Raw genomic sequence first — 14,087 nt, forward strand, 5'->3', positions numbered from 1 at the left:
TAGGTAGAGCGGAAATAGATTTCTGATTCGTTAAGTGCTTTTTCTGGTATTGACACAACGGAATTCGATCTAGACAGAAGGAATAGATTACCTTAATCTATTGTCATGACATGAAAGACCTGTATGAAACTTAAAGAAATTTGAAACTCATTTGGACGTATTGGGAATTGTGTGAAACTGGATTTTAATTTGCAGATTGTTTCATGTTTAGTCCTTAAAAGCAGTCTTGTTCCTAAAATGGGGTTCTTCAAAAGTGGGGAAGAATAATGTTGTTCCAAAGGGAGTTTCACTGCGACTGACTGAAACATCAGGCTTACCCTCAAACCTTTATTTGTTGATTTGGAGTGTGACAGTATTAATAATATAATTATTGTCTGAAAATAAATTGCAAAAAGAAAGAAAAATGGTATTTATTTACTCTGAGGGATACCAAAGCAAGAGGAGATACTCCACTTTGCTGTATTCCAGCTTTTGACATCCACATTTCCTATGTTGGCCATAAATTCACTTCTGCGTTCCTCATGGGCTGGATGAAATCTTCACTCTGATAGTTGTTACGCATATGTGTTGTATATATTGGTGATTTTGGAGGCATGATGTTGTTATTTTTATGTGTTACTGTAGATGTTTCTTGAGGAAGGAAGCTGATACTTCATAAGCAAACCTCCCATAATCTCAGTCGTTCACTGTATAAAATGTGGTGACAGACAGTGTTTGTTTCAGGATTCGGATGAAGGCGCCATACTAAGCGTTATCATACAGATAATGCCATTGTATGGTAAAAGTGGAAAGAAACATTAAAATTAGTTGCTGTCAGCTAATCACTTTTTGTATTTCAGGTGCCGAACTGCCACCAGTTGCACGCATTTCGACCACTATAGATACTTATGCTGGGAATGTGCAGCTCAAATGGGCACCTCCAAAAACTGAAGCTAAAATTGATTGGATATATGGAGTTTACTATGGGGTGACCCTGGACGAACTTCTATCAGGTATTGTGAAATTACTAATTTATTATCCAGTAAAAACAAAGTTCACTGAAAAAAGATGAGGCAGGGGATGGAATTCAGAAGTATTTGTCATCAACTCGTTATGCTGTAGTATCTGATAGTATCTTGTTTTAATTCTATGTTCACCTGTTTTGTTTCAAACATGCTTTGCTTTTCTCATTGTCTGGCATGTCTGGTGACTTTTGTCTATTCTAGCTGCCATTTATCTTGTTCATTCATTTGTCATCTCCCATTTCCCTAGAACAGCACACTGCCACTGCAAATTTTAGCAAATGTGTTCATTTTCTCTGTCAGTCTTCTTGTCAAGAGACTTCTCATCACTGTGGAATGTGTCTTTAGTAAGGACAATCCATTTTTTTTTTTTAATTTCTGAGATATTTTGTCTTGAGAAATGATCCTCCTTAAATAGCAAACTGTTGTGCTTTTGAAATTTGTATGTTCATTGTGTTAAAATTTGCTGCATAAGTAATGCTGTTAGTCAGTTTGATTTGATTTATTCACCTATGGATCATCTCACACTGATAAAGAATCATTTAAAGAGTTCACAATCATAATAGTGCAATATCAGATTCTGTGGCTCAGGTGTAGACACTGTCAAATGAACACAATTGCTGTAAGATGATGGCAATACCAATGTCCAATATTCCATTAAATTTTATTAAAATGCTCATGCTATATTTGTACCAATAAAGTCATGATTATATCACATCACCCCTTGTAGCTTTCATGCATCTTGAAGAAGAATTTTCAGATACTTTCGTTAAAGTGGTTCCACCATCACACTAAATCTTAGGAAATTTTATTATGTCCATATATTTCATTTATGTTACAGACAATGAGTGTGTGCTTGATACTACAACTTTCACTAGCAAGCATTTAGTGAACATGGCTAGTTTTTCTTTAGGCAGCTTTTCTTACTTAACAGTAATTAATGGTTGTCTTGTGCACTGGAAAGAGAGATTATGTATTGATTTCCTAAAATTACTTCTCATTCTTTATTTTATTTTTTTTATATGGTAAATTCTGTCGGTAGCTTACAGCTGAACGCACAGAACTGTTGTAGTGTTTATGCAGTAAAAAGTCCTTCTAATACTTTCAACACTTAGTTTATGTTAATTTCTACATCTGCTTTCAATTGTATATAATGTATTGTTTCTCCCTTTGTTCTCACTTTCAAGATCGTAACCCATTCATCAATAAACATCCTGGAAAAAGTGTTTTTAAATGGGGATGGCTTTGTATGACTTGTTACCTTATTTCAGCTGTCCTCCTCTTCCTTTAATATTTTGCAAAGTTTCCAGATCAGCAGCCACAGAATGGATCTGTGCAACTCAGTGTCAACTGCAAATCCTTACAGGCAGGTTTCGATTGCCAGTTGATCGTAGTTTTAGTTTCCATTTAACTCGGCAAATGATTCGTTAAAGTGAAAAATGCCAAATTGCAATGTGGCACCAAGTCTATATTTAACTGTAGGGCACCTTATAATTGGATTAGTATGTCACTTGAAAGGTCGAAGAAATGCAGCGGCATACCTCATCTCTCAGAACCGTGCCTAGTAAAGCACTGCTGTAGAGCTCGAAAATACCACTTCAGTCGTAACATTCTCTTTAATTTTCCAATGTTTAGACCATGACTGGCTATTAGATAGCCATCATCAGATGTGATACTGAAAAATAAAGAGAGAGACCAAAGCCAATAACATTTTTTACATGAAGTAGCACACGAGAAAACAAAAGAAAAGAATCATATAACATTTTTAGAAAACAGCGGGCGGGCTAGGTGCAATAAAACGTAAGTCTGTGCCAAAGTGATAAGAGACTATACAACAGATGACTGACTGGTAAATAAGTATGGGATGAACACCAAGGCACTTACATTTTGTGCTCTGACCTAGAGTGCCATGATGGAGTGTAGGAGACATGGTGTACCACTAGCGAATGCAGAGCACGAAGTACTTCACAACACGGGAGGAAGTAAACTGGTAAACCACATTGGCAGAAGTACTGTCATCTGTTGACAGTAAGAACAACAACATGGGACCAACTAGCCTGGCCTGGTACTCCACTACCCACCAAATCTACTTGCCCATCCTACACAACCCTGCTCCCAACACCTTGCCTCGTGTGTCATATTCCTGTAATAGATGTAGATGCAAGACCTGTCTCTACCACCACTTACTCCAGTTGGGTCCCAAGCATCACCTATCCCACCAAAGGTAGGGCTACCTGTGAAACTAGTTATGTGATCTACAAACTAAGCTGCAAGCACTGTGCTGTATTCTATGTGGGCATGGCAACCAACAAATCTGTCTGTCTGCATGAATGGCCACCAATAGACTGTGGCCACTAAAAAGCTGGACTACACCGTTGCTTAGCACGCTGCCCACCACATTGTTCATTTCCGTGAGTGCTTCACAGACTGTGCCATCTGGATCCTTCCCATCAACACCTTTTCTAAACCGTGCCTGGCCTCGACCTTTCTTGGTCATTGTCCTCACCCACTCGCTCATTCCCTGTTCCCATTCCAGCACTATGCAGCCCTCTATTCCACTAAAGCACACACTCTTTTCACTTCTCTCCTTTTCTGCTAACACCCCCCCCCCTCCCCCCCCCCCTCCCCCCTCCATCTAACCTCCATACTGCATCTAGCTGCCCTACCCTCTCTCTACCTCATTCCCATATCCTCCCACAAGCAGCACTTTACCATCCCAATCCCTACCATGCTATCCCTCCTCCTTACCCTCACCACCCGGTTGCTTCTCCCATCATGCACTGCTGTTCGTATTGTGGCCTCAGCAGCCAGAGGCTGTGGTCACGTGTCTGTGAATTGCATTTGTGCAGATGTGTGTGCATAAATTGTCTATTTCCGACTAAGGCCTTGTTTAACAGAAAGCTCACTTCATGACAGTCTTTTTATCGTGCCTGTCTGCAACACAGCATATGGTAAGTAGCAACTATCCTTTCATAATAGAAAATGAATACTCGTGCATGGGCTTATTTTGTCTTACTGTCCAGATACAAGCATGTAGATAATGCTTTTTCAATTTCTCTGCAGGACCTCGCATGACGACAAACGTGATGAATGTGACACTCCGCGACCTGGCCTCTTGTGAGCAGTACCTGATAGACATCGCTGTTGTGGGCCCAAAGGGTAACGGGCCGCTCTCCCTTTCGGCACAGACGGTGTTGACGCCTTTCTCGCCATTATCAGCGCCTCGCAATGTCCGTGTTACAGATGGAGATAATGTAAATGGCACACTGCACATGCACATATCGTGGAATTCCCCATGCCCACGTATGCTGTCACCTGTTAATTATGTGGTATGTATATAAAAGCATGAATTCTCACAGAGTATATGATGTATGTCTGGTAAATATGTAAGTGATGCAGTATTACCGATATGACTAATTAGAACAGACCATTGTCAAGTTTTAGTAGTAGTAGTAGTAGTAGTGTTGTGTGTGTGTGTGTGTGTGTGTGTGTGTGTGTGTGTGTGTGTGTGTGTGTGTTTTGGTCTGTTTGTTCGTTTTTACACTACAATACTTTCTGATAGTATTCAGCTGTGTTACTCCTAATCCAGATACAGAGTCTACAACTGCATCGTTATTTTCTTCTTTTAATACATTTTTAATTTTTGCATCCTCTGCAGAATTGTGAAACAATATATATTCCATGAAAATTGTAGTCCTACTGCCATTCTCTTACAGAATCATAGTTCTGGTAATGTAAGAACTCATTTAATGAATGTTCTACTCATCTTGTAGTATTTTCATCCAAAAAATGCGGTAGTCAGCTTTTGATAGAGTGGCACCATTTTTGGCCGAGTGCTATTCGTAATATGAAAATCGCTTGCAAGTTGAGTTGAACACATTTAATACTGAATGGATCAAGATACATTCCTTATCGTAAAAATATGTTGCTATGTGGGAGTATTAAACTTGTGTGTGGAGCTGTCTTTATGGCTGTGCAAGACATCTTCCACAGAGGTTCAATTTTAGTCCTTACCTTACATAATGTTTTCAGTTCATTTCTGTTTCAAACATATGTTGGATTGGCTCAGTTGTTTGTGAGATTCTGCTAGCACATTTGCATTTGTTAATTTTTATAGCACATTTTAGTCTGTTTGTACAAGTATATTTGAAAAAATGCCTTAGGTTTCTGGCTGTGGAACTGCATGTAGAATATTGTCTTAAAGACAACTTTGTACTTGTCCATTGCTATTCAAGGAAGGCCACAGGATGAAACCTGAAATCGACTTCTTAAATATCTGGATTTTGTGTGTGTGTGTGTGTGTGTGTGTGTGTGTGTGTTCCCCCCCCCCCTTCCCCCCCTTCCCCCCTCTCCCCGCCCTCCCCCCCCCCCCTCCCCACCCTCCATGTGCTGACTATTGTACATCGAAGTCAAACTGAGGTGAAGTGAAGAGTTAGTTGTAGGGACCTGTATTTCTCAGGATTCTTCAGCACATGTCCAAGATATTGTTTCCTTTTTGTTATCGCATTTACAATTATAAATGTTCTTTCTCTTCAGTATTCATGTGGAGCATAGTGAGTCCAAGAGATAGTGTGAGCTTCTACGTGCCTAGATCTTAGAGCTGTTATTTTTTTTCATTGTGGCGTCATTCAGTGCCTGTGATTCTGCCGTTTTACAAAACTGTAAAACATAACTGACTGTTCAGCTGGTAACATTTTAACACAGACGTGAGCTTTATAAACACTACAGTGGATATTAATGCAGCAGTTAATCGGTATTGAACTGCCCCAATCTGAGGTAATGATTGTCTCTGGGAATAATATTTTGTTATCACACACAGTTCTAACACTGTCCAGAAATATCCGTATCAGTTTTGACAGCACGTTAACCAAGTTTATGTACTGTAACGTGTTAAAACGCTTCTCATAGTCAATTAGGCCAGCAAAGCTGTCACAATTCGTATCCCTAGTTTGTAGGTGTGATGAATGTAGTCAGTTTCACTAAAGATAACATGAATATTTGTATAAACCAGCCAAAGGCAAATTTTGAGAGAATATTTAATTCATTTTAGTGTTTGGAAATACAGGGTGAATCTCAACTCTAGCAATGAAATTTTGGTGGTTGTTCAGAGATATTTTTAGAGTATTTTGTTGTGAGGGGCCCATAGTCTGTGGTGGCTGATTACATGGTAGTAATATAACAGTGATTTATTCAGTTTATTGCCTCATTTCCCTTTGTTTCTGTGAAAATCCCTTCACAATTGTGGAATAGATTGTAATGTACAATAAAATAAAGTGTGACACACAACACAGAGTAACATGCGATAGTACTGTGATGTGGTTGCCATCACTATGGAAACAGCTCAACATAACATTGTCATGCTGCTTTTCTGTAGCATTCAGTGAACCAAACACAAGATGCATATCAGCCAACCCTTCATCAGGAAATGTATGTATATTGCTGCATACTAAAAGGGGGTTCACAAAAGAAACCAAACTTTTTTCTAAATGGAAACTCCAGTCAGGAATATCAGCATTGTAGCTAGATTGCTACTTACTGTAGAGAAGACACGTCAAATTGCAGACAGGCACGATTAAAAGCCACCCAGATGTATCTTTCAGCCACAGCCTTCGTACACACACACAAACACACACACACACACACACACACACACACACACACACACACACAGAGAGAGAGAGAGAGAGAGAGAGAGAGAGAGAGAGAGAGAGAGAGAGACTGACTGACTGACTGACTGACTGACTGTCGTCTCCATATGCCGAAGCATTGTGGCCAAGTTTAAGCGAGTTCTGCATGTTTTTTGCCCCTGATGGCTTGATTTAGAATTGTACGGTGAGCGTTTACCTTCACTAATTTCATTATTTGTGTTCCATCCAGCCAAGGTACTAAAGAAAAAAAAAATTTTTTTTTGTCTTCCCTCAGCAATTGGTGACCTTGCAGATTGTGCACTGGTCTTGCAGACTGCCTCCACCAGATCTTGTCTTGAGTATTTTCCATCCACTTTTCTGTGAATTCTGGCTGATGCATATCTTTCTGTGATCCATCTTCCCATCATATTCTTAATTTTTCCTGGGGGCACTTTCCCACCAACACTTCTTTCGGTATGGCACCATCTGTTATCCTTGCAACATTTCCATTCCATTGTAGTCACTTAACCTGTCAGTTTGTACAATATTCGGCTGATTAACCATAGCACATATTTCCTCTATTTTCAGTCTCCTTCACCCACTTCCTTCAATTGCTGACTCCAAATTCTTCCTCTTGATCTTTCTGTCAAACACCCTCGTTTTTCTCTACCATTCGTGATGGTACTCTGTTTCTTTACCATGTAGCAGCACTGTGGCAATTATAGTAATCGTACTCAGAGGTGACAAAAGTCGTGGGATAGCAATATGCACATATACGCACTTACAGGTAGCGTACACGAGGTATAAAACGGCAATGCATTGGTATAGCTGTCATTTGTAATCAGGTGGTTCATGTGAAAAGGTTTCTGATGAGATTATGGCTTCACAATAGGAATTAATGGACTTTGAACATGGAATGATAGTTGGAGTTAGATGCATGGGACATTCCATTTCATTAGAGAATTCAATATTACAAGATCCACAGTGTCAAGTGTATGCCGAGAGTACCTCTCACCATGTACGACACATTGGCTGACAGCCTCCACTTAAGCAGCGACTTTTCTGTAGAGTTGTCAGTGTTAACAGACGAGCAACACTGTGTGAAATAACTGCAGAAATCAGTGTGAGACACATGATGAACATGTCTGTCAGGACAGTGCAGTGAAATTTGTAGTTCATGGTCTGTGACAACAGACGACTGATGAGAGTGCCTTTGCTAACAACATGAGCTGCAGGATCTCTCTCGGATTGGTAACCATATCGGCTGGCTGCTATATGACTGGAAAACTGTGGCCTGATTGGAGAAGTCCAGTTTTCAGTTTGAAAGATCTGATGGTAGGGTTAGTGTTTGGTGCAGGCCCCATGAAGTCACAGTCCCAAGTTGTGAACAACACACTGTGTAAAATGGCGGGGGCTTCATAATGGTGTGGGGTGTATTTACAGGGAATGCACTGGGTCCTGTGTTCCAATTGAACTGATCGTTGACTGCAAATGCTTATGTGCAGCTACTTGGAGTCTATTTGCAGCCATTTGTGGACTTCACGTTCCCAAACAATGATGGAATTTTTATAGATGACAATGTACCATGTAATTGCGCTACAGTTATTCACAGTTGGTTCGAAGAACACTGCAGGCCGTTTGAGCAATTGAGTTGTCCATGCATCATATGTTTATGGGAAATAATCGGGAGGTGACTTTGTGCAAAAATTCTGCACTAGCAACAGTTTCACAATTACGGATGGCTACAGAGGTAGTGTGGCTCTGTATTTCTGCACGAGACTTCTGACTGCATGTCGAGTTGCTGCACTTTTCCGGACAAAAGGTGGTTCTACATTATATTGGGAGGTATCCTATGACAATTATCACCTCAGTGTATGCCTTCATTTTAACTTTTGTTGGGGTTACCCTGATTTCATAACTGGTTTTAGGCTGTTGTAATGGATCTAGAGCATTAGCGATTAATTGCTTTCCTTCTGACTGGACATTATATTTGTGGCTGAAGTGTGATCCCAAGGATTTAAAGTCCTTAACTATTTTCAGCTTTGCGTCTTCCACCTGTAAATTATCAGGCACGTTGTGGTTCATGCTTCTACTTAGTTCCATGACTTATCTATTTTCTGTGCAGATTCGTAAACCCACCTTCCCCGCATTACTGCTCAGTTCCTCCACTGTTTTTATCAGTTCTTCTCTCAACTGAAATATCTGTCCTATCCTCAGTATATGTTAGCATTTGCAGATTTACTGGTCTCATACAACTTTTTCAGGGAGAAGGTTAAATAATACGTGTGACAATGCAGCATCTCACCGAATTCTGAAGGGACTTTTCTGTATCTTATTAATTGCAAACTTCATTTGGAACTGAGAATAAATAAGAGCATTGCTATTACAGATTACTGTGACGGAGGTGAACTTGAAAAAGTCCTCGAGTGTGCGTCTGGGTAATACCACGGGAACGTACCTGAACCATCAGCTGATTGTGGCACGGGGTGGATCATACCATGTAGAAGTTGCTCAGGACGTTGTGGGGGCCAAGAAGGCGGCAGCTTATCCCCCTGTGTGGCACGCAGCACCCCTGCCCGTCCCACACAGCATCAAGGCCATGGAAGCGGCCAACCAATCAATTCTAGTGTACTGGCAGGAACCTCAGCTACCAAATGAAATGCTGAATACGAGGTAAGGACAGAAGTCTGTACAACATTCCTTATTTTTCTCTTATTTTGTTGCTGAGTTTTTCAGTTAATTTTATTTACTGATACAACAGATCAAACTTATTTAAATTATTGGGAAAAAAGAAATAATTTAAACTCCTCCCATTTAATGTACAAGGTGTAATCAAATAGAAACAGGAATTTTTATTTTACTTAAAGAACCTTCATTTATTCAACATCAACTTTGTCCACTTTGAAGTTATCCCCCTTAGATATGATACACTTGTGTCAGTGCTTTTTCCACTCCTGGAAGCACTTCTTTAAGTCGCTTTTCATTATGATGTTTCAGCTTGTTCAGCAATTCTGTTTTTGTCTTATTTCTGGTGGCAAAAAAAGATCATTTCATGCCTCTTTTCAGCCTTGGGAATAGGAGTAGTTACAGGGGACCATGTCCGGTGAATACAGTGGCTAAGGCAACATAACGGTTTGATTTTTTGACAAAAAATCATGAAGAAGCATTAAGGTATAAGTGGGAGCATTTTGTGATGCAATTTCCACATGTGATTTTTCCACAACTCTGGCCATTTTTTTCAGATTGCTTCACCCAAATGGCATGCAAGTTCCAGCTAGTATTCTCCATTGACAGTGTGATACTAAGGCAGGAACTTGTGATGCACTATCCAGTTGCAATCAAAGAAAACAGTGAGAAGAACCTTTACATGGAGTCAAACTTGTCCCCCCCCCCCCCCCCCCCCCCCCCCTTGCAGTCTTGGCTCTTCAGGCAGTTTTAATTGGTACTATCAAGCCCTGGTTTCATGTCATACCAATTTGCCCATGTTTTGTCATCTGTTATAACCTTTGGAAGTTCTTGATTGTTGTCGACTTCATTCAGCAGTTCCTGAGTGGTGTCTATACCATATCATTTTTGGTCAAAATTCAACAATTGTGGAACAAACTTTGCTGCTACATGTTTCATCCGCAAAAGTCCAAAAACAATTATCAGCAACCTCTCTGGTAGTGATTTGGTTAATTTTCCAGGACCATTTTCTTTACTTCTTCTAACTTAAAGACGATAGCCGCCCTGGATTCCCTAGCACATCAGTTACTGACAATGTCTTCTCGACCCTCTGAGAAATGTTTACCATTTGTAAATTCTTGTATGTCTTCTCGACCCTCTGAGAAATATTTACCATTTGTAAATTCTTGTGTTGCTCATAGTAGATTTGCCAAAAGCCACAGTCAACTTTTCAAGTGCGGTGCTGCACTTTATTCAATTTTTCAATCAAAATTTAATGCAAAGTCTATGATCTATCTTTTTTGAAAGTAAAAATGTGCCAAGTGCTTGAAAACACACACAACCTTTTTGACTGTCAACAGTAAACTAAATATTCAAAACAGCTGAAAACGCAAACATACATCAGGAACATGTGTACCAGAAAGATAAAATTATAAAAGAGAAATTTGAAAATCAGGTGTACAAAACCAGTGAAATTAAAAAAAAAGATCCCACTACTGTTAGATCACATCTTGTAATCAGTTAAAGAAAAAATAGCTCAACAACCATACACTGTTGAAAACTTTTCAAAAGAAAGCATCAACTTCAAATTCTCTCTTGAAAAATTATTCTGCCAGTCTGTCAACATGTTGCTGTTGTATGCAAATAGCCACTGGGTGTACACACACACACACACACACACACACACACACACACACACACACACACAGAGAGAGAGAGAGAGAGAGAGAGAGAGAGAGAGAGAGAGAGAGAGAGAGGATAATTAATGATGACTCCATCGACCTTCTCCCCTACTCACCCCTGCACCCCCCCCCTCCCTCACCTCACGCCACCTCTTTCCTTACTCACCACTCCCTCACATTGTCCCTCTCTCCTCTTGTCCATCATGTTACCATCCCTCCCTCCCTCCCTCCCTCCCTCCAACCTCCCTCCCTCCCTCCCTCCCTCCAACCTCCCTCCCTCCCTCCCTCCCTCCAACCTCCCTCCCTCCCTCCAACCTCCCTCCAACCTCCCTCCAACCTCCCTCCCTCCAACCTCCCTCCCTCCAACCTCCCTCCCTCCAACCTCCCTCCCTCCCTCCAACCTCCCTCCCTCCCTCCAACCTCCCTCCCTCCCTCCAACCTCCCTCCCTCCCTCCCTCCAACCTCCCTCCCTCCCTCCCTCCAACCTCCCTCCCTCCCTCCCTCCAACCTCCCTCCCTCCCTCCCTCCAACCTCCCTCCCTCCCTCCCTCCAACCTCCCTCCCTCCCTCCCTCCCTCCCTCCCTCCAACCTCCCTCCCTCCCTCCCTCCAACCTCCCTCCCTCCCTCCCTCCAACCTCCCTCCCTCCCTCCCTCCAACCTCCCTCCCTCCCTCCCTCCCTCCAACCTCCCTCCCTCCCTCCCTCCCTCCAACCTCCCTCCCTCCCTCCCTCCCTCCAACCTCCCTCCAACCTCCCTCCCTCCAACCTCCCTCCAACCTCCCTCCCTCCAACCTCCCTCCAACCTCCCTCCCTCCCTCCCTCCAACCTCCCTCCAACCTCCCTCCAACCTCCCTCCAACCTCCCTCCAACCTCCCTCCAACCTCCCTCCAACCTCCCTCCAACCTCCCTCCAACCTCCCTCCAACCTCCCTCCAACCTCCCTCCAACCTCCCTCGAACCTCCCTCGAACCTCCCTCGAACCTCCCTCCAACCTCCCTCGAACCTCCCTCGAACCTCCCTCGAACCTCCCTCGAACCTCCCTCGAACCTCCCTCGAACCTCCCTCGAACCTCCCTCCAACCTCCCTCGAACCTCCCTCGAACCTCCCTCGAACCTCCCTCGAACCTCCCTCGAACCTCCCTCGAACCTCCCTCGAACCTCCCTCCAACCTCCCTCCCTCCCTCCAACCTCCCTCCCTCCCTCCAGCCTCCCTCCCTCCCTCCCTCCAACCTCCCTCCCTCCCTCCCTCCCTCCAACCTCCCTCCCTCCCTCCAACCTCCCTCCCTCCAACCTCCCTCCCTCCAACCTCCCTCCCTCCCTCCCTCCAACCTCCCTCCCTCCAACCTCCCTCCCTCCCTCCCTCCAACCTCCCTCCCTCCCTCCCTCCAACCTCCCTCCCTCCCTCCCTCCCTCCAACCTCCCTCCCTCCCTCCCTCCCTCCAACCTCCCTCCCTCCAACCTCCCTCCCTCCAACCTCCCTCCCTCCAACCTCCCTCCCTCCCTCCCTCCAACCTCCCTCCCCCCTCCCTCCAACCTCCCCCCTCCCTCCAACCTCACTCCAACCTCACTCCAACCTCACTCCAACCTCACTCCAACCTCACTCACTCACCCCCCCCCCCCCTTCCTACACTTTTCCTCTTCACATTTCTCATTTCCTTTAACTTTGTCATCTTAATGCCCATTTCTGCCCTCCACTTTTCCTCTCCCATCCCCCTTTGCCTCTTCTGCTTTGCTTGTTCGCATATCTCTGGCCCCCAACCTGAAATGATGTGATTTGGAAGTGGAGCGCAGAGGATTCCATTTTTTTTTTTTTTTTTTTTCCCCCTATATCAAGATTGGGTTGTGCCGACTCAAAATTCCTGTATCGGTTTCATTTTTTTTATTATGTTTATATCTTCAAAATTTCCAAAAGGACTTCATGTCCAGGATCTTGACCCAGTGACACCCCAGAGAATGAAATTTTCACTCTGTGGGGGACTGTGCACAAATACAAAACTTCCTGGCAGATTAAGGAAGGAGCTTTTATTCTTTTTTTGGCTATTGTGTTGTTGCTGGCAGATTTATGGGTGCAAAAGTTGCAGCCTGCAGTATTGTGTTTCGCTTCTGATGAACAGTGGCTAATAAATAACTTTTTCCTTTGCAGTTACCGCTACAAAGTGCTGGTGTCTGAGGGTCCTGCTTTTGACCAACTGAAGGCTACAGAGTATGAGATCCGAGGCCCCCCACTGACACTAGACGAGCTGAAGAGTGGACAGACGTACAGTTTTGCAGTACAGCTGCAGACAAAGGAAGGTTACTGCTCACAACCTTCAGAAGTTGTATCACTTCTTAGTCCAGATAAAGGTGAGGTATTTCTCTAGATTGCAGTCACTTATGAAGCATGAGAGGAACAAATTTCCAAGATTGTGTAATGAGCCAAATTCTGTATCATATTCATTTATTCATTCATTCATTCATTTATTAATTCAGTTTCATTCATTCTCTTATCATGGTCCACGAATTACACCATCAAGGAGGGCCTTTGGGGATGGTAAAAACCACTGCTATCTTCTTCTATAAAGTACACTAACTACAAATTTGGGGTATAGTCCAATTAAAATTACTTGATAGTTGACATGCATCACTTGACATGGGGTATTTTGGCCCTGAATTTAAAGTCGTCCCCTAAACTAACCACAACCTCATGATGTGCAATTTAGTCAAGAAAAAGACGGCAGTAATCGGCAGCAAAACTAAACTCAAGATAGCTTTGTTTGCAACGATTAAAGGTAACATCTACGAGCAAACTCGAGACTGAAAATTTTCAGTTTCATCACTAAAAAGCAAACAGTAATTTCATGCTATCATCAACCTTAAGAGACAATTTTGGTAGTTGTTCGGAAATGTTCTTTTCAGTATTTTGGTAGAAGAGATGTGTGATCTCCAGTCTCACAGGGTATTCGCTCCTCACTTGATTTCTTACCACTTTGTATATTAGTATCTGTAATGCACTGACAGTGTGTGCACAACAGTGCAAATGTCGACAATATGCACTGTGCACATTATTTGGAAACTAACTTGTTCGATACACTCAACTTGTTCGATACACTCAACTTGTTCGATACACTCAGCTTGCT

At 42.7% G+C, this 14,087-nt stretch overlaps 1 protein-coding gene across 1 annotated transcript in view; it reads left to right on the forward strand.

The window, feature by feature from the left end:
• The window catches only part of LOC126291582 (sortilin-related receptor-like), a 177,820-nt gene that overhangs the window by 147,079 nt on the left and 16,654 nt on the right, over positions 1 to 14,087 (forward strand). Inside the window, 4 exon segments of the mRNA XM_049985115.1 lie at positions 840 to 992; positions 4,065 to 4,330; positions 9,018 to 9,301; positions 13,115 to 13,314. Coding sequence (XP_049841072.1) covers positions 840 to 992; positions 4,065 to 4,330; positions 9,018 to 9,301; positions 13,115 to 13,314 — 903 coding nt within the window.

Source organism: Schistocerca gregaria, chromosome 9 (assembly GCF_023897955.1).
Source record: "Schistocerca gregaria isolate iqSchGreg1 chromosome 9, iqSchGreg1.2, whole genome shotgun sequence".
Classification (NCBI taxonomy): Eukaryota; Metazoa; Arthropoda; class Insecta; order Orthoptera; family Acrididae; genus Schistocerca; species Schistocerca gregaria.